The sequence below is a fragment of the Zea mays genome, chromosome 5 (assembly GCF_902167145.1).
Source record: "Zea mays cultivar B73 chromosome 5, Zm-B73-REFERENCE-NAM-5.0, whole genome shotgun sequence".
In the NCBI taxonomy this organism is placed as follows: domain Eukaryota; kingdom Viridiplantae; phylum Streptophyta; class Magnoliopsida; order Poales; family Poaceae; genus Zea; species Zea mays.
In genome coordinates, this window is record NC_050100.1 from 70,488,474 (window position 1) to 70,508,679 (window position 20,206).

General features: G+C 48.2%; 1 protein-coding gene across 2 annotated transcripts; it reads left to right on the top strand.

The window, feature by feature from the left end:
- The first annotated feature begins 1,642 nt into the window (after positions 1-1,642).
- On the top strand, positions 1,643-5,927 carry LOC100192477 (uncharacterized). Of its 2 annotated transcripts, none has more exons than XM_008682830.4 (11): positions 1,643-1,943; positions 2,026-2,066; positions 2,247-2,524; positions 2,783-2,900; positions 3,434-3,538; positions 3,633-3,955; positions 4,073-4,354; positions 4,452-4,632; positions 4,743-4,894; positions 4,999-5,161; positions 5,637-5,927. In XM_008682830.4, exons 3-11 carry the CDS (start codon positions 2,283-2,285, stop codon positions 5,721-5,723), a joined length of 1,653 nt encoding a protein of 550 aa, XP_008681052.1. In that variant the 5' UTR covers positions 1,643-1,943; positions 2,026-2,066; positions 2,247-2,282; the 3' UTR covers positions 5,724-5,927. The 2 variants fall into 2 exon arrangements, with proteins under 2 accessions (XP_008681052.1, NP_001131169.1); NM_001137697.1 differs by having other exon boundaries at positions 1,915-1,943; positions 2,026-2,163; positions 5,637-5,878.
- The last annotated feature ends 14,279 nt before the right edge of the window (positions 5,928-20,206 follow it).

Consider the following 20,206-nt stretch of genomic DNA (forward strand, 5'->3'; position numbering starts at 1 on the left):
TGCCCCCATCACTGCACATAGCGTGAACTTCGAGGTTGGTGACATTATCCTTTGGTACGCGACGGTTTATCACCAGCGCCCTATATACTGGGGTGAGAGGAAACTCCTCTCTTATATTGGTGAAAAGGAAATAGGCTTAATCATTCTCTATAATCAATTTTGGTGGTTGACGTCCATTACAAAACCACATGGACTAATTAGTTTGTCAAGATGTCATTTATCTTAGGTGCATAAGGTTCAACACAAATCAAAAAAGTAAATTCAGTTACGGACTCAAATAAATTTGAAGCAAAGAACTTGAGAGTGTGCTGCAAATGGACGCTCCGCTATAATTCATCGGACTGTCCGGTGTGCACCAGACATGTCCGGTGAACCAACGGAGCAATGGTAACCTGCGCCAACGGTCGTCTACCAAAAGTAAACAATGGTGAACAGTGCGCGGATAACTCAGAGCAGAAAAGTCAGAGCATCCAGTGTAGCACCGGACTGTCCGGTGCAGCTACAGGACAAAGGGTTCTAACGGTCAACTGCTTCAAACACCAGCGAACTTGCGTACAATGTAAAGCTACCTTTGTGTTTGCAAAAAGATGCTACCATGTATTATAGCTTTTGGTGACGGATGTGCCTGGTTGATTTCACACGGTAAAGAATGAGATAACATAAAAAAGGATGCGCACCTTGGTCAGCTCAGATTTATGAGTGAACTTACTCTTAGGGTGTATTTGGTTTGACTTTTGCCTTTGACTTTTGCCCCCCTAAAAGCCAAAAGCCAACTAAAGGACTCGATACAGGAAGCAGCTTTTACTAAAAGCCGACTTTCTCGTTGTGCAAATCTGAAAGCACTCCTAGATCTGCTTTTAGTGGCTTTTCGGATGGAACTATGAAAACATATATCGAAGAATTTTTAACGACTTTTAGTGGTTTCCACCAAACAGTTTTTAGCTTTTTAACAGCTTACAACCTACAACAGCTTTTTCCACAGCTCACAGTTCACAACAATTTTTTTCACAGCCACAGCCCAACCAAACAGACCCTTAATATATCTATATTGCAAGAGCTTTTCAAAAACAAATTACTCCTGGTGTGTGCACCCGCGTGTTATGCGTGTTCATGTATCAAATTGATAAGGCTTTGCTAGGTTATTCTCAATCCATGTGGATTGGAGTGGATTGAGGATCCGTTCGGTTGACACAGAATGGAAGGTCGGAAATGTTCCTACTCAGATTGTTTCTCTAATTTGTATAAGTTTTGATCAACAGGAATGATTCTTGGACATTCCTGCAGAAACGAACGAACCCTGAGTGAGATTGGTATGTATTTTGACTTGTTATATATTTAAACCGACACAGTCTCACCCAATCCATATAGATTAACATCAAACCGAACAATGCGCACCAAGGAGAGATGCACATGACACACATATACAACCTTGTCCATCAATTGTTCATCTAACAGACCCTCCCACCTCCCTTGGCTACCCTACCCCCCCCACACACAAAAAAAACCTAGCGCTCCACCTCACCGATAGAAATTTGTGATTTTGTCATTATCAGTTTTGGTTGTCTGTTATTATGTCATCCCGTATCTATAACTAGTGAGACCATCTGTATCTATAATTTGTAGGGTTGATGTTATATTGGCGAAGCCCACAAATCATAATGACAAAATTGCCAATTTCTCCCTCACCGACAGGTTGAAGCGCACATCGTTCCAATCGTCGCCGCCGGCTACCTCCTCCAGCCGCCGCGCCTCCCTCCTCCACCCGCTGCCGCCTCCCTCCAAAACTTGTCGTCGTATCCCTCCAACACCCGCATCTGGCGCAGACGACCATACACCCGCTCTGATGCTTTAAATCAATGTGTATGGGGTTCCAAGCGTCTGACCTGACAAAGACCGCCCCAAGCAACGATGATTCTTGAAGCGATTGCAGAGATAAAATTGAAGTGATTTTATAGTGATTTTTTGCGGAGACAGCTGATTTCCCATTGGATATAGTGATTTTATGGTGATTTTTTTTTTTTGCAGAGGGCTGATTTCCTTGATGTGCGCTTCAACGAGTTGGAGAGGTGGGACGCCAGTTTTTTTTTTTTTTTTTTTTTGAAAAAAAACAGGGCAACGAAGGGGAGGTGGGAACTGGGAAGACCTGTTTGATAAATTACAGAGGTGAGGAGATGGTCTGTTGAATGAGCAATTGATGGCCAAGATTGTATATGTGCACCATGTGCATCTCTCCTCAATGTGCACAGGATACTTCGCCAACCGAACAAGCCTAAGTGGGGGTGATGATGAGCCACCGGAGGCGTTCTCGCGCTGCCGGCTCGCCGCCTGGCGACGCCAGTACGGGTACGCCCCCTACTCCTGAGAAGTCGGGACGGGTCCGGCCGTGGGCGGCGACAGCGTCGAACCGGAAGGTGCTGGTGTTCGCGCTGGCGTTCCGCGCGGCCAACGCGCTGCTCGTGCGCACGTACTTCAACCCTGATGAGCACTGGCAGTGTCTCGAGGTCGCCCACCGCGTCGCCTTCGGGTAACCTCGCCCTCGCCTTGCTGTTGCTGCCTGCTTCGCTGGTGTTAGTTGCGGTGCGCCCCGAATTGGATCCGGTTGCTGCTCACTAGTCACCACTGCTTGGCTCGAGGGAATGGGATGGTTTCCCTGTGAAATGGGGGTTGCGTAGAGTAGCATTTCTTTCCATGCGAAATGGGGGCTGCGCAGTGTAGCATTGCTTTCCAGGGAAATATGATGCCCAAATGCTAAAAAAAATTATTTTCTTGCGGTTGGGTGCAGGTATGGTCATCTCACGTGGGAGTGGAAGCGGGGCCTGCGCAGTTATCTCCACCCATTGCTCTTTGCTGCTTTGTACAAGACCCTGGCGCTACTCCATATGGACACTCCGTGGGTTATGGTAATAGCCTAAGCAGCAGTTTATGTCAACTATTCAGTTCTAGCAGACCGTCTCTTCTAATTGAGAGGAGGGTGGTGCATAGTCACGAGCTCGCGGGGCTAGAATTGTCAGGGATCCGGTTTTATATTTTCTAGTGTAGGTTATATGACAGTATTACCAGGAACATAACTTCTCTAACCAGTAACTATGGGTTGAAGCTTTTTGAAAGAAAGATTCAAGATCAATAATTATTCTGACATATGACTTGGAACCATATTTGAACTATTGTGTTGGTCTTGTGATATCAGCCTCTTAATAAACATAAGAAAATGTAGTCTAATATTAATTTTAAAGTCTCAAATATCCAGTTGCCAGCTTAATTTGAACATTAGTCCTCATGAGAACCATGTCTATTTCACTCCAATAAAAGCCACATGTATCATAATTCAATACATTGATCCTCATCTCTCTACCCAGCTAGTCAGCTTCATCCTTTTCATTTTCCATTTTCCAAGGAGGGGCATTTCCTTAGCTGTTTCTCTATTTTCCTGCAGGTGATGGCTCCACGTCTCGTGCAATCTTTGTTTGCAGCTTTTGGAGATCTATACCTATATAAACTTTCCAAACTTATTTTCAATGGTCAAGTTGCTAAGTGGACGGTATCCTTAAACTCATTTATGTACCTATACAATTTTCTTCGTGAGTATATGACTTCAACAACCTTGGATGTCGGCCTTAACAAACTGTTTGCAGTTATTTTCTCAGTTGGTTAACTGGTTCATGTTTTTCTGTATCACACGGACTCTATCAAACAGCTTGGAGACTGTTTTGACCGTGGCTGGACTCTATTATTGGTTTGCTGCAATAGAGTCTTCCAAGGCAACCTCAATCGTTTCAAAGCAGCACGCGGCCTGTGAACAAAGTATCCCATCAAGAAAAGTGGCTCTTCTGATAGCAGCCTTGTCATGTGCCATTCGGCCAACAAGTGCTGTAACATGGCTATATGTTGGCCTTTTGGATTTTATTCAGATGAAATCAAAATGTCGCTTTATCCTTCTTGATGTCATTCCAGTGGGGTAAGTTATTGTTAAAATTCATATAAACCTTCTATCTTTCGTTGTTTAAGATTTTTTTATTTCACTACACTGGCTTATCACTATTGTTTCTTGATTTCACAAACTGGACATATGCAGGGCCATTGTCCTTGCAGTAACAACACTCCTTGATTGGTGGATGTATGGTTCCTGGGTCATAGTGCCGCTTAATTTTTTGAAATTCAACTTATTGTCTTCCGGAGGAGACTACTATGGAACACATGTCTTCCATTGGTACTTTACACAGGGTTTTCCATCCATGATTTGGACATTCTTACCATTTGCATTGTGCGGTATTGTAAAGTCTCAGGAATGGAGGCTTTCAGGTCTAATTGCTTGGGTGTTAGGGGTTTACAGCATTCTTGGACATAAAGAATTCAGGTATTCACCTTTTCCTGTAAGTGTATAGTGCCCTTGTAGTCAAGTAACCTCTTCTCTCTATTCACATGATATGATACAAAAAGATTGAATACTGCAGGTTTGTTCTTCCAGTGCTACCTTTAGCATTGATGTTCTCAGGTTACTGCTTAGCTTCCATGTCACAGTCCAAGGGCAAAAATCAGCATAGGAAAGGAAGTCTTTCAAGGCTGCAGCTTTCTGTTATTCTTCTCGTCATAACCAATGTTCCCATGGCTTTATATATGTCCTTATTCCATCAAGTAGGTTTTCCCTATTTCAATGTTTTTGTATTGCTCTATGCATCTATGGATCACTTTTGTTGCTTATCCATTATTTCCATTTATCCCATATTCAACATTCATTGTGGCAGAGGGGAACAGAAGACGTTATGTATTATTTGTCAAAAGAAGCCTATGATGGAAGAGTGAGGAGTGTTCTCTTTCTCATGCCTTGTCATTCAACACCTTACTACTCAACCTTACATTACAATCTACCTATGCGTTTTTTGGACTGCACTCCTAGGTGGTTATTTTATTTGTTTTTTAATGAAAAAAATAGTTAACCTTTCATATCTATACTTGTGCTTGAATACATATGTCCCTGCTGACTCGTTCTACTGCACTCAGTGATAGCAAAGGGACCTTGGATGAGTCAGATCGTTTCCTTACAAGTCCATCTGAGTTTGTCGGCGATGTTTTTGGAAATTTATCTGCATTCAGTCACATTGTATTATTCGAGTCAGAAGAAAGACATGTTCTCCAGTTGCTTCTGCACAATTCCTTTCTTGAGGTAACACATCATTGTGCCTTAGATATAACTTGTTTTCTTTTAATTTTTTTCACTTAAGAGTTCAATAGACACACATTAGCTACCGCTTTCTAGCATTCTTATTTGTCAAGCAGTACCTGTTACTAACTAGCGTAGGAATTTCCATGAATTTGGCAGTATTCTAGCCCTCTAGGACACTGATCGCAACTCTACAGTTTTTATATGGAATCCTGATTAACATAAATCATTTCCTTATTTATCACTTTGAATCTTAAATCGCTTACACATGCAAATATTTGGATGCTTTAACAGAAAAAAATGCTTTTTACTGCCCTGCTATTTCGTACAAACCTTGTATTTTGAAAGACGATGACAAAAAAAAGAAGAAAATTGCCATATGTATGATTCAGAGGGAGTACATGTCAATAATGATAGGATTTATTGTTTCATAACAGTAAAACTCAAACTCATTGGTAATAATTGTTATGGTTGGCAGATGAGGAGGTTTTTCCACTCACATTTCAAGATTGACAGAGACCTTCAGTCGGCTGTTGTGGTTTATTCATGGAGGGATGTGCTATGATTTAGTACTGATGTGGCAGAAAATGCCTGTTAGCTCGTGTAACAATCCCCACATGTTTAATGTTGTTTCAGCTTTTCATTTGAGAAATGAGTTGTGGCATTGCTGGATACTTCTGATATCTTAATCCTCTTGGAATGAGATGTTATGTTACTTTTACCCAAGTGCTTTACGACGGCATAACAATTCACAGTTCGCTTTCTTGCATCGAGTCTCTATGTCCATGATATCTGCTTCTAAGATAAAGTCTGCAGCATTGATGATCTTTTTTTAGAATTAACTAAAATGTAGGGAGAGCAATCTTTACTAACGTCAAATGAGAGAAAGGGTTAGTAATAGGGAGGTGTGTTGGTTCATTTGTTTCTTTGTTTACTTGCTCAAATATTTGCTACGAACATTAATAAGGGATCACACAAATTGACAGAACTCTAAAATTGGGTTCGACTTCATAATGGCATCTGGTTTTCTTTTTCCCATTGGATAACCTAGCCTATCACAACTCTCCCCGTTCACCACTTTATCAGATCCCAACATTAAAACTTTCTGGGATGGACAGTAACATGTTGAGTGGATGGACCTTGTTTTCACCACCTCTTATGATGTTGCAAATAGAACTCGATCCTAACATGCTGTAACAAATAACAGGCAAGCATGGCTAAATGATATGGCCCTTCACTTTATGGGACAGGGTCCTTTCTAACGTTGGGCCACTGGACACGATTGACACATCCTATGACTTCTAGTTACCATGGCCATGAGCATACATGACCTATTGCTTATGAAGAAACATGAATTCATATTGGACACCTCAACTGCCAGTTATTCTCAACCAATGATAGATAGTACTGAAAAAAATACTACTCCCAACTAAGCAAGTACTCTCTGGTACGATTGCTCTTTTTTTTTGGGTATTCTATTGCGGCAACAACCACTTTACAATCAGGCCTTATATTCAGGCGTTCCTAATTTGTTAGATTATGATCCAATCATATGTCACCTAGCGTGGCTTGTAACGTCCCTGGGGTTATGACAACTAAAATCTTGGCGTGTCATCATGTGCACTTGCATTAGCTTTCTTGATACACCTAAAATGTATTCACTAGGTCAAAAATTCAAACCAAACGTGTTGTGTTGTTGTGAGTAAGAAATGTTTGAAAACCTTGCTTGAAGTTGTGTATAAACAAAGTAACTCCTAAACCAAGGACATTTTGGTTATGAGTTCTGAATGCCTAAGTTAGATGTTAGGTTAAAGAGCAACTTCGTTTTAGGAGGATTGTGACACATTTGAAACCCTAGTTTGGAATGGGGAATTCAAAATCTAATGAGAATTTGCCAAAAGTCCATATACCAAATATACCAAAGTCGAAGAGCTTAGGAAACTGAACAACTTACATATTTGGAGCTTTCCAAGGCGTGTAGAAAAATTTGAAATAATTTGCAAAAGTTCAGAATTGGTCAACTCTTTGATTTCTGAAAATTGTGACAATGAGCTGACTTTGGACCTCTGTATCTTTTAGACCACGGGCTTTTGAAAAAAGATCACTATAGCAAACTTGTAGAATAACTATAGGAAAGAAACTTATGTTGAGTGTTGAGACCCTAAAACCATATGGAACTAGGAGAAAAAGAGCTCCAAAGTAGGGCTGACAGATTTCAGAATTTCAGATTTGGAACAGTAGGCTGAATTTGGATTGCAGTATTTTGAGTGCAGTTTTGGAGCTTCTTTGTGGCTAATCTAGGGAGTCGGGGGCTGTGGTTCCTATAGAAGAGTTGTAAACCATAAGTTGGTGGACAAATGTATTTGAGGGTGAGGTACTTGATCCTACACAAAATTTGGAGAAAATTTGATTCCAAGATGGATTGTCAGGTTGCAGTGACTGGATTTTTGTTCAGTTAACTGAAAGCTGTATGGCAGTGCATGGTGTCCAGTTTAGAGCTATTTTGTGATCAATCCATGAGGTTTTAGACTAAAGTGTCTGTGGGAATTTTGAAGACCATAGTAAGGTGAGAAAGTTTCCTTAAGGGAGATGGGCTTGGGGCTACACAAGTTTGAGAGTAAAGTGCACCTAAACTTCCTCTGTTAGGGCAGGTGGGTGCTGAACAATGTTCAGTTCATTGAGACAAGTGAGTTTGGTTCAAACCTGGAGTATTATAGCTCTTGATCTGTGAGCTTTCGGTTTGGGGTTACTGTGTAAAGTTTGTAGAGTTATGTTTTGTGAGAAAGTTTGGTGAACCAAGGTTGGCCTGTTGTCACAGTGGATTGGGAGAAAAATCTTGCTCCGAATCGAGCTGTCAGTCAAGGGAGGGTTCAGTCGGATTCAGCAGTTCAGTGTTGGTCCAAAAATATCTGGAGTAAAAATCCTCATCCACTATGGACTCCAGGTGCTTCTAGGTACAGTGAGGATAAGTGAAGGCTGGTATAGGGAAGTGTACTGTGACTGGGTTCACTGTCCATGGTTTGAGTCGAGCCTGTTTGATGGTTTCTCACAGCCGACGCCCACCCTGCCCTGCCCTTTATTTGCACGCCAATGGGTGTCCGAGCTCATGCAATTGCTGGCGGTTGGGGGCTTGCCGTCGTGATAAGAGCAAGCGCGGCATGATCGTTTAACCCCCTGCTGTTACCGTGGTCACCAGCGCAGTGTCCCTCCCCCCCCCCCCCCCCCCCCCCCCCCTCGTGCTCGTAAGGACCTTAGCCAACGTTGGGAAGTGTTTCACCTGTCCATGAGCTCGTGCCCATACTGAACTCTGTCGTGCTGTCCATTGTCCCAGAACCCGCCTTACGCCGTCGTTTTTCTCTTGGGCGGTGACCGCGCCAGCCAGTTTTCCACCTCACCGTGGCCAGGCTAGTACGATCTGGTTTCGCGTGTTTGTCTCTGTGTTCTAGCGCCTATTCTCGATGGTGAAGCTCACCAGGCTTTTCTTTTAAACTCTACTGCACTCAGATTGTTGGAACGGTGGTCTCGCCGTCAGACATCGTCGTCGTGCATCGGTTCTTCGTCGACCGGCTTCCTCCGTGGTTCCCCGATCAAATTAGCGCGCGCATCGGCCTCTCCGTCTATCGGTGATACTCTCCGAGCCTTAAATCTTAACTCTACCGCGTTGTTATTGCAGGATCGGGCTCGCCGAGCCGGGAGCTTCGTTGGTGCCGCGGTCCATGTAGTGCTTAATTATGCATGGCGGTCTTGTGGTTTTAGATTGTAGTGTTCTTGGTAGATCTGTTGTTGTTTTGGCTAGTTTTAGTGCACCTTGTAGGAAGGTGTATTTTAAATGTATTAATTGTGTGTTTTCATGACATAGCACAAACATTTATATCATGTTATTTCATGTAAAGATCCTCGAAGCAGTGGATTTTGAAGGAGTCTGCTCTAGAACTTGAGTACCCGTCGAGTGGGTTTAGTGCCGATTGGTTATCTAGTAGAAGGATCTTGAGTCTTCTCCTCTGAAAAGGCAAGTCTCGGTGTATTTGCCACCACCCTTGTATTTACAAATTTTATTATCATTTATGATGCATTAGGTGATAGGAGTTATGTGATAAAACAATTAATGCATTATCTTTCTTGGAATATTGAGTACTGTCGGTACTCTGAAACTAGGGTACCCCTTACTACAGTATGAAGACGCAATACCCACGCGACTATCTTTAGTCGCATGGTAAAGGAGTTGTGCGTGGGACCAGGCCGTGACTCGCTCCAACCGCAGGTGATTACTCTGGGTCCACAACAGTGTCTGACCCCGTCACATGGGCGGGTCCGGAACCGCCACGTGGCCAGAAAAGATGATATACTCCAAGGTATCAACAGTGAGTCCGGACCCCCCATGGGAAAGTGCCGGACCCCTGTATGTACAGACCGGACCTCCGGATAAGGTCCAGGACCTCCACGGGCGTAAACCGGACCCCTAGGATGGGTTCTGGACCCACTGTGTGGCGTCCGGGCCACTCACAGCAGGGTCCCGGGATTCTGAGACAAAGAATACCCAGGCCTTAATCAAGGCCAGGCGGGGGTCCGGAGCCGACACGTGTCTGGACCATACCGTATACGCTCCTGCTCCCCGCTCAGGCGGAGCCCCGATGCTGCCACGTGGCATGGTGCACGTGACGTAAGCCAACGGGCGGAGCCTGACGTAAGGCCTCTGGGCTGCGCGGCCTCTGCATTTATTGAGGATAAGGCGCGCCGCCTGTCCATTCCACTGGCAGGCGATGTGCCGCCTCGGCATTTATTGAGACCTGTCCATTCCACTGGCAAACGATGTGCCGCCTCCGCATTTAATGAGACATACCCATTCCGCTGGCAGGCGGCGACCAGTCCGTTCCGCAGGCGGCGTGCCTGTCCATTCCATTGGCAAACGGTATGCCCATACTGCCGCGTGCACTACACTCATCATTACTCGTACGTTACCAAGGAAGCAGCCGCCGCGTATCAATACAGTGTGGACTGCGGACATCAGGGCGCCTAGAGATTACTCAGGCGTTACATGCATTAGTTACTCCTATAATGTATTACTTCCATTTTGCTCCTGGGCCTACATGTCGGGGCTCAGGATCCTTGTATGTGCCTCCCTTGAGCTATAAAAGGGAAGGCACACAACGTTACAAGGCAGACCCAACTCAGACTCTCAAGTAGACTCACAAGCTCTCAAGCTCACAGACTCAATACAACACACAGACAGTGGAGTAGGGTATTACGCTCTGGTGGCCTGAACCACTCTAAATCCTCGGGTTCACTCGTGTTCTTCGACCATCTAGCAGACAGGCAAAACGCTTAGGCCCCTCCTCATCTTAGGATTTAGGGCGGGTGCGTTCCGCCACCCGGCCGGAGAATTTCCTCTCCGACATTTGGCGCACCAGGTAGGGGAGATTGGGCATTAGGTTTTTGCTTGTTTTCCTACTCGACACCATGGTCCACATTGTCGAGCACCATGACTTCATTCCCGAGGACTTCCCAATGGAGGAAGAGGCTGCGTCTTCCACGCCACGGGCCTCCAATCGCCCTGCGCCTGGTGCTGCTGTTGTGCGCTCTGCGCGACAGAACACTCCGGCGCAGACATCCAGAGCGTCAAGGGCTGCGCCTAGGGCCTTGTCTGCAGCCAGGGAGTTGCTACGCCACCCTCCTAGCTCCACGGCTTCACCGGGGGCCATGAAGCAGTGGCGTGACGATGTCGATCGTCTGCTCGACATGGCGCATTCTGGCTCAGCCAGGCCTAGGCCTCGGTCATCCCGGTGTCAACACGAGGCGTCGGCGTCTGTGCGCTCACCCTCGGTAAGGGCCACACCGACTGAGGACCTACGGGCGGAGCTCAACCGCAGGCGTGCGGGAGAGGACGCTCTAGTCTCTCTGAAGAGGTCTGATGACCTGCGGGCAGAACTCAACCGCAGGCGTGCGAGCGAGGACGCACGAGTCTCTCTCGAGAGGGCGCGTGAGCGCCGGCTAAACTTCGAGGGTCGCAACCTCGACCACGACTTCGCTGCGGTTGCACCACAAACTCCAACGGGCACCCGGATCCAGGCTGGTGTCCCATTGGCCGGCGTGGGCTGCACCGCACTGGCGGACCATCTCCGTGCGGCGACTTGGCCATCCAAGTTCCGGCCGCACCTGTCGGAGAAGTACGACGGTACGTCAAATCCGTCGGATTTCTTGCAGGTATACGTCACCGCTATTACGACGACAGGTGGAGCAACATACTTCCATGTAGCCTTGTCTGGGCCGGCCTGGACTTGGCTCATGAACCTCACCCCAGAATCGATCTACTCCTGGGAAGAGCTCTGTGTGCGGTTCACAGCGAACTTCGCTAGCGCTTATCAACAGCATGGCGTGGAGGCTCACCTCCATGCAGTGAGGCAGGAATCCGGGGAAACTATCTGGGCTTTCATCTCCCGCTTCACTAAGGTACGAGGGACTATACCCCGTATCTCCAATGCTTCCATCATCACCGCTTTCCGCCAGGGGGTATGTGATGAGAAGATGCTGGAGAAGTTGGCAACGCACGACGTGGAAATTATCACCACGCTCTTCGCTCTGGCTGACAAGTGTGCAAGAGCTGCCGAGGGTCGTGCATGGCACTCGACACCACAAACCGGAGTAGCCCAGACGGGTGGCTCGGGTGCCGTCACCCAGGACGGCAAAGAGAAGAAGAAGAAGAACCGCGGCCACGAGAGGCCGCAGTCTGCTGTTCCGGTCGTCGCAGCCGCGACTGGGGGCCAAAACGAGCGCAACAAGCGCCCACGGCCACAGGGAGGCAACAACGGCTCATGCCCTGTGCACCCCAACAGTCGCCACAGCGCCGCGGAGTGCCGCGAGATCATCAAGCTCACGAAGCGCGCCAGTGAGCGGTGCGAGCAGACTTCCAAGGATGGCTCCCCACCTCGTCGCCGGCCTGGCAAGGAGAGGGTCGATGATGGTGATGTGGCCGTGGGAGAATGGGACCTCAGGTATCAGTCCCTCGAGCAGGTCCTCAAGGACATCCTCACTAGAGACTCCGACTCCGATGATGATACCGACCGCCACAAGAAGCTGTACGTGATGTACGGTGGAAGCTGGGAGCTCACCTCCCGTAGGAACATGAAGTCCCTGCGCCGGGAGGTCCTGTCGGCAACCCTAGGGGTCCCGAAGGCAGCCCCACACCAGCGGTGGCGGAGCACCACTATCTCCTTCGGGGCATCCGACTGCTCCGAGAACATGGCAGGGGCCGGCATATTGCCGCTCATCACCGCCCCTGTCATTGCCAACATCAAGCTGCATCATGTTCTGATCGACGGTGGGGCTGGGCTCAACGTCATCAGCCATGCTGCGTTCAAGCAGCTGCAGATCCCAGGGTCCCGACCGGGACCCTCTCGTCCATTCTCCGGAGTGGGCGCTCAACCGGTGTATCCCCTTGGGAGCATCACGCTCCCGGTTACATTCGGGACAGAGGAAAACTTTCGCACAGAGAACGTCCAGTTTGACGTTGTGGAGGTTAACCTCCCATTCAATGCCAACATTGGCAGGCTGGCCCTATACCAGTTCATGGCCATTGCCCATTATGGGTATTTGGTCCTCAAGGTGTCGTCCCCAGCCGGGGTCCTCACCGTGCGTGGCGACCACGCCGCTGCGCTTGCGGCTGTGGAAAAGCTGCACGCCCCGGTGGGGGAAACTGCTCGCCCGGACGATAGAGGAAAGAACCCCTCGACCTGCGGTACCAAGGTGCCTACCAAGGTGCCTACCAAGGTGCCAAAGGTGCGGCCATCCGGAGCGGATGACGTCCCCATCAATGCCATCCGGCTCTGCGTGGATTCCCCCCAGACCACTCGCATCGCGGGTGATCTGGAAGAAAAATAGGAACTCGCGCTCGTCGCCTTCCTCCAGGCAAATGCCGACGTGTTCGCATGGGAGCCGTCGTAGATGCCTGGGATCCCCAGGGAGGTGATCGAGCACCGTCTGAAGATCAACCCTGACGCCAAACCGGTGAGTCAGAAGCCTTAGAGACAGTCCGTTGAGCGGCAAGACTTCATCCGAAAGGAGGTCCGGAAGCTACTGGACGTCGGCTTCGTCGAATAGGTTCATCACCCAGTGTGGCTGGCCAACCCAGTCATCGTCCCCAAGGAAAATGGGAAGCTTTGGATGTGCATCGACTACACCGTCCTTAATAAGGCTTGTCCCAAGGACCCATATCCACTTCCACGTATAGATCAAATCGTGAACTCTACCTCCGGGTACGACCTCTTGTCCTTCTTAGATGCTTACTCTGGTTTCCATCAAATCCAGATGTCTAGGGAATATAGGAAGCATACCGCTTTTGTAACAGTGGATGGGCTTTACTGCTATGTCGTAATGCCTTACGGTCTGAAAAACGCCTTGCCGACGTTTGTGCGGGAGATGAGTAAGACTTTCGGGGACCTGATTAGGGACAAGGTGGAAGTATACGTCGATGACATTGTAGTCAAGACTAAGAGAGGGTCGACCCTAGCGGAAGACTTAACCCTGGTCTTCGACAAGCTGAGGGCAACACGCACAAAGCTGAATCCGGACAAGTGCGTCTTTGGTGTCTCCGCAGGAAAGTTGCTGGGGTTCCTAGTTTCGCACCGGGGCATTAATGCAAACCCGAAGAAGATCAAAGCGATTGAGGAGATGAGGCCTCCGGCCCGCATCAAGGACGTCCAGAAACTTACAGGGTCATTAGCCGCCCTTAGCCGCTTCATTTCAAGGCTGGCTGAGAGGGCGCTGCCCTTCTTCAAGCTGTTGCGGAAGTCCGGCCCATTCTCTTGGACCGAAGAGGCAGAACAAGCCTTTCAAGAATTGAAGCAGCACATGGTGTCCTTACCAATACTGGTAGCTCCAGAACCTATGGAGCCGTTGTATTTATACATTGCGACGGCTGCAGAAGCGGTGAGCATGGTGCTGGTCGTCGAAAGGGCGGCACAAGAAGACCAGGTGGCGCTAGAAGGCCAGGAACCTAAGGGCTCGGCAGGGGTTCGGACCGTGCAGAGGCCGGTCTACTACGTTAGCGAGGTCCTCCATGAAGCAAAGGCTAGGTACCTTGAGACGCACAAACTTCTCTATGTTGTGCTTGTTGCGTCCAGGAAGCTGCGCCACTATTTCCAGGCACACAGGGTCATGGTGGTGACCTCCTTTTCGTTAAGGGCCATCCTCCACAACTCTAACGCCATAGGCAACATCGCCAAGTGGGCCGCGGAGCTTGCTGAGTTCTAGCTGGACTTCCAGCCTCGCCACGCCATCAAAAGCCAGGTCCTGGCTGACTTCATCGTGGATTGGACACCTCCCCTGAGCGCTCTTGGGGGCCCGGATCCCGATTCGGACCCCACACCTATGGAGCCCAGAGATCCGGTCTTCACCGAGCCCCACTGGACACTCTTCTTCGATGGATCCGCCCGTCAGTAGAGTGGCGGAGCCAGAGTGGTCCTCACCGACCCAAGCGGAGATCAAGTGAAGTACCTGGTGCACCTTGAGTTCAAGGCCGCCAACAATATGGCAGAGTACGAAGCATTGATCTTTGGCTTGTCGGCCGCTCTATCCCTGGGGATCCGCCAGCTCCTCGTGAAGGGGGACTCCCAACTGATCATCAAGCAAGTTCGCGGGGAATGTAGCTGCAACGAGCCCAGGCTCGCAGCTTACCTCCTCCACGTAAGGAAGCTGGAAAAAGACTTCACGGCCCTGTAACTGCAACATGTTCCTCGGGATGACAACTCGGCGGCAGATGAACTCTCCCAGAGGGCATCAACTTGGGCACCCGTGCCCGAGGGCGTCTTCGAAAGACGACTGCTGAGACCCACCACCCAGCCTACCAAACTAGACGAAGGGGGCGATACTAGCACCTCGAAGCTAGCGGTCCCAGTGGCGTACCATCTACAGAACCCACTGAAGACTGTGTGTGCTACAGGGGGTCCTACCAGCCCCTTAGCGCCATAGCCAGTATCTCAGAGTGGTCCCGATGCATGGATCTCTGAGATCCAGGACTACCTGAAGGAAAATATCCTTCCTGAAGATCATGTGTCCGCAGAGCGCATAGTGCGGTTGGCTAAACGCTACACGGTGGTAGAGCGGGATCTTTACCGCCATGGCACCAATGGCATTCTCATGTGGTGCATCACCCAGGAGGAGGGCCGTCGGAAGTCATTCATCATCCCGCACACTGGTCGGTAAGGCCTTCCGGCACGGCTTCTACTGGCCAACCGCTCTCCAGGATGCAGCTAAGATGGTAAAGTCCTGCAAGGCGTGTCAGTTCCATGCAAAGCAGATACACACACCAGCTCAAGCTCTGCAGATGATTCCACCCTCCTGGCCATTCGCCGTATGGGGGTTGGATATCCTGGGACCATTCCCCAGGGCCGTCGGCGGCTACCGATTCCTCTTTGTCTCCATCGACAAGTTCACAAAGTGGCCAGAGGCCACCCCTGTGGTTAGCATCACCCAGGGTGCTGTTGTTGCCTTCCTCAAGTCAATCATCTGCATATTCGGGGTCCCAAGCCGTATCATTACGAACAACGGGACCCAGTTTACAAGTCGGCTCTTCCGGGAGTATTGCGAGGGCATCGGCACCCAGCTCTGCTTTGCGTCTGTGGCTCATCCCAAGAGCAACGGCCAGGTGGAGAGGGAAAATGTAGAGATCCTCAAAGGACTCAAGACACGCACCTATGTCTGCTTGAAAAAGCATGCTGCAAATTAGGTCAATGAACTTCCGTCGATACTGTGGGGGAACCGGACCACACCCAGCTGAACTACCGGGGAGACCCCGTTCTTCCTGGTCTACGGGGCCGAAGCCTGCCTTCCCCCAGAAATCCTTATGGGCTCCCCTCGGGTCCAGTCGTTTGATGAGTCTATGCAGGAACAACTACGACATGAGGACGTGGACTTCATCGACGAGCGCAGATGGCGAGAGGCAATCCGAAATGCACGGTACAACCAAGCGCTCAGGCGCTACCACCAACAGTTCGTGCATAGTAGGGAGCTCAGGGTCGGGGACCTAGTCCTTGAAAGGGAAATGTGCCCTTGGGCCATTTCTAAGTATTTTGGTGATTAAGTGTCCAACACAAGTGCCTAAGTGTTAAATTGCGCCAAGGACTCAAGAAGTGCAAATCAAGATTAAAGGTATGTTTCTAGACTTAGTACATTGTTTTGATCAAGACTAATGTATTGTGTCTAAGTGCTAGAAACAGGAGAAACAATTGTGGAGAAGTTGGTTGTGTACAGACTGCTCAGTCTGGGTGCACCGGACAGTGTCCGGTGCGCCAGGCTGGCGTCTGTCAAACTGGCTGCTCTCGGGACTTCGACGGCGGCGTACGACTATAATTCACCGGACTGTCCGGTGGTGCACCGGACTGTCCGGTGAGCCAACAGTCGGTCGGGCCAACGGTCAGCCGCGTAATCCGCGCACGACACGTGGTAGAGCCAACGGTTAGAAGGGGGCACCGGACTGTCCGGTGTGCACCGGACTGTCCGGTGTGCACCGGACAGTGTCCGGTGCGCCAACGGCCGGCTTCACCAAAGAAGGAAAGAAATCCGCACCGGACAGTGTCCGGTGGTGCACCGGACTGTCCGGTGCGCCAGGCGACAGAAGGCAAGAATTGCCTTCCTGGAATGCTCTCAACGGCTCCTAGCTGCCTTGAGGCTATAAAAGGGACCCCTAGGCGCATGGAGGAGGACACCAAGCATTCTCTAAGCATTCCTAAGCACCAAGACTTCAATTCCGCGCATTCGATTCTTTGTGATAGCAACTAGAGCTCCATTTGAATAGAGAACTCTTTGAGTTGTGTTGAGAGCTCGTGTTGTGACTTGTGTGCGTATTGTCGCTCTGATTTTGTGTCTTGTGTGCGTTGCTCATCCCTCCCTTACTCCGTGCTTCTTTGTGAACATCATATTGTAAGGGCGAGAGGCTCCAAGTTGTGGAGATTCCTCGCAAGCGGGATATAGTAAACAAAGCAAAACACTGTGGTATTCAAGTGAGTCTTTGGACTGCTTGAGAGGGGTTGATTGCAACCCTCGTCCGTTGGTACGCCACAACGTGGAGTAGGCAAGTGTTGAACTTGGCCGAACCACGGGATAAACCACCGTGTCTATCTGTGATTGATCTTCTTGTGGTTATCGTGTCTTGCAAGAACTCCTCTCTAGCCACTTGGCTTTATTGTGCTAACTCCTAACCAAGTTTTGTGGCATTAAAGTTCAAGTTTTTACAGGATCACCTATTCACCCCCCCTCTAGGTGCTCTCAATTGGTATCGGAGCCGTTCTCTTCAAGAAAGGGACTAATCACCCGAAGAGATGGATCCTAAGGGCAAGGGGATGGTGGTCAATGATAAGGAGAAGGAGTCCTTCGTCAATGATCCAAAGGATGACAAGCCTACTGACTCAGGCTCGGGCCACAAAAGAAAAGACGGGAGGAAGAAGAAAACAAGGCGCATCAAGGAGATAGTCTACTACGACAGCGACGGATCTTCCTCTTCTCAAAAGGACGATGACAACGACTACGAGAAAAAGAAGACGGTTAATTCAAACTTTTCCTTTGATTATTCTCGTATTCCGCAAAGTTCCAATGCTCATTTGCTTTCCATTCCCCTCGGTAAACCCCCCCCACTTTGATGGAGAGGATTACGGATTTTGGAGTCACAAAATGCGTAGCCACTTATTCTCTCTCCATCCAAGTATATGGGAGATAGTAGAAAATGGAATGCACTTTGATAGTACGGATAGTACCATGTTCATTAATGAGCAAATTCACAAAAATGCACAAGCTACTACTGTTCTTCTAGCTTCATTATGCAGGGATGAATACCATAAGGTGCGCGGCTTGGATAACGCCAAGCAGATTTGGGACACCCTCAAGATCTCTCATGAGGGGAACGACGTCACCATGCTCACCAAGATGGAGTTGGTGGAGGGAAAACTTGGGAGATTCGCAATGATCAGGGGCGAGGAGCCAACCCAAACGTACAACCGGCTCAAGACCCTCGTCAACAAAATAAGGAGCTATGGAAGCACGCGATGGACGGACCACGACGTCGTCCGCCTAATGCTAAGGTCTTTTACTGTCCTTGATCCACATCTTGTGAACAATATTCGTGAGAATCCTAGGTACACCAAGATGACGCCCGAGGAGATACTTGGAAAGTTTGTAAGCGGGCGGATGATGATCAAGGAGGCAAGATACGTTGACGATGCGTTGAACGGCCCAATCCACGAGCCTCAAACCGTTGCTCTCAAAGCAACGAGGAGCAAGGAAGTGCTACCTAGCAAGGTGGCACAAGTTGAGGTGGCGGGACTCAATGAGGAAGAGATGGCCCTCATCATTAAGCGTTTCAAGACGACACTAAGGGGTCGCAAGGAGCATCCCAACAAGACCAAGACGAAGGGGAAGCGCTCATGCTTCAAATGTGGTAAGATTGGTCATTTTATCGCTAATTGTCTCGATAATGATAGTGACCAGGAACAAGGGAACAAGAGGGAAAAGAAGAAGGCTTACAAGAAGGCTAAGGGCGAGGCACATCTTGGAAAGGAGTGGGACTCAAATTGTTCGTCGTCCGACTCCGACAACGAAGGACTCGCCGCCACCGCCTTCAACAAGTCGGCCCTCTTCCCCAACGAGCATCACACCTGCCTCATGGCAAGGGAAAAGAAGGTAAGCACTCATAATACTAGTACTTACACTTCCTCAAGTGATGAAGAATCTAGTGATGATGAAATAGACTATTCATGTTTATTCAAGGGCCTAGATAGAACTAAGGTTGATAAGATTAATGAATTAATTGATGCATTGAATGATAAGAATAGGTTATTAGAAAAGCAAGAGGATCTTTTGTATGAAGAACATGATAAGTTTGTAGAGGCACAAAAATCCCTTGCTTTAGAAATTAAAAGGAATGAAATGCTTTCTTGTGAATTGTCTACATATCATGACTCTATTTCTAGCTTAAAGAGCATAAATGATGATTTGAATGCTAAGTTAGAAATAGCTAATAAATCAACATCTTGTGTAGAACATGTTGCAATTTGCAATAGGTGTAAAGATTTTAATGTTGATGCTTGTAGTGATCATCTAGTTTCAATTTCTAATTTGAATGATGAAGTGGCTAGTCTTAATGCCCAACTTAAGACTAGCAAGAGTGAGTTTGACAAACTAAAATTTGCAAGGGATGCCTACACGATTGGTAGACACCCCCCAATTAAGGATGGTCTTGGCTTCAAGAGGGAAGTCAAGAACTTAACAAGCCATAAGGCTTCCATCTCCGCCAAGGAGAAAGGGAAGGCCCCTATGGCTAGTAGTTCTCAAAAGAACCATGCTTTCATGTATCATGATAGGAGACATTCTAGGAATGTTTATAGAAGTTATGATGCGTTTGATTCTCATGCCATGATTGCTTCTAGCTCTTCTATTATGCATGATAGAAATTTGGCTAGGAAAAATGCTATGCCTAGAAGAAATGTTGTTCATGTTCCTAGAAAAGTAATGAATGAACCTTCTACAGTTTATTATGCTTGCAATGCTTCCTTTGCTATTTGTAGAAAGGATAAGAAGGTAATTGCTAGAAAATTAGGGGCCAAATGTAAGGGAGACAAGACTTGCATTTGGGTCCCTAAGACTATTGTAACTAACCTTGTAGGACCCAACATGAGTTGGGTACCTAAGATCCAAGCCTAAATTTGCCTTGCAGGTTTATGCATCCGGGGGCTCAAGCTGGATTATCGACAGCGGATGCACAAACCACATGACGGGGGAAAAGAGGATGTTCTCTTCCTATGTCAAGAACAAGGATCCCCAAGATTCAATCATATTCGGTGATGGGAACCAAGGCAAGGTGAAAGGGTTAGGAAAAATTGCTATTTCATCCGAGCACTCTATTTCTAATGTGTTCTTAGTTGAGTCGCTTGGATATAACTTGTTGTCTGTGAGTCAACTTTGTAATATGGGATATAACTGTTTATTCACAAATGTAGATGTGTCTGTCTTTAGAAGAAGTGATGGTTCATTAGCTTTTAAAGGTGTACTAGACGACAAACTTTA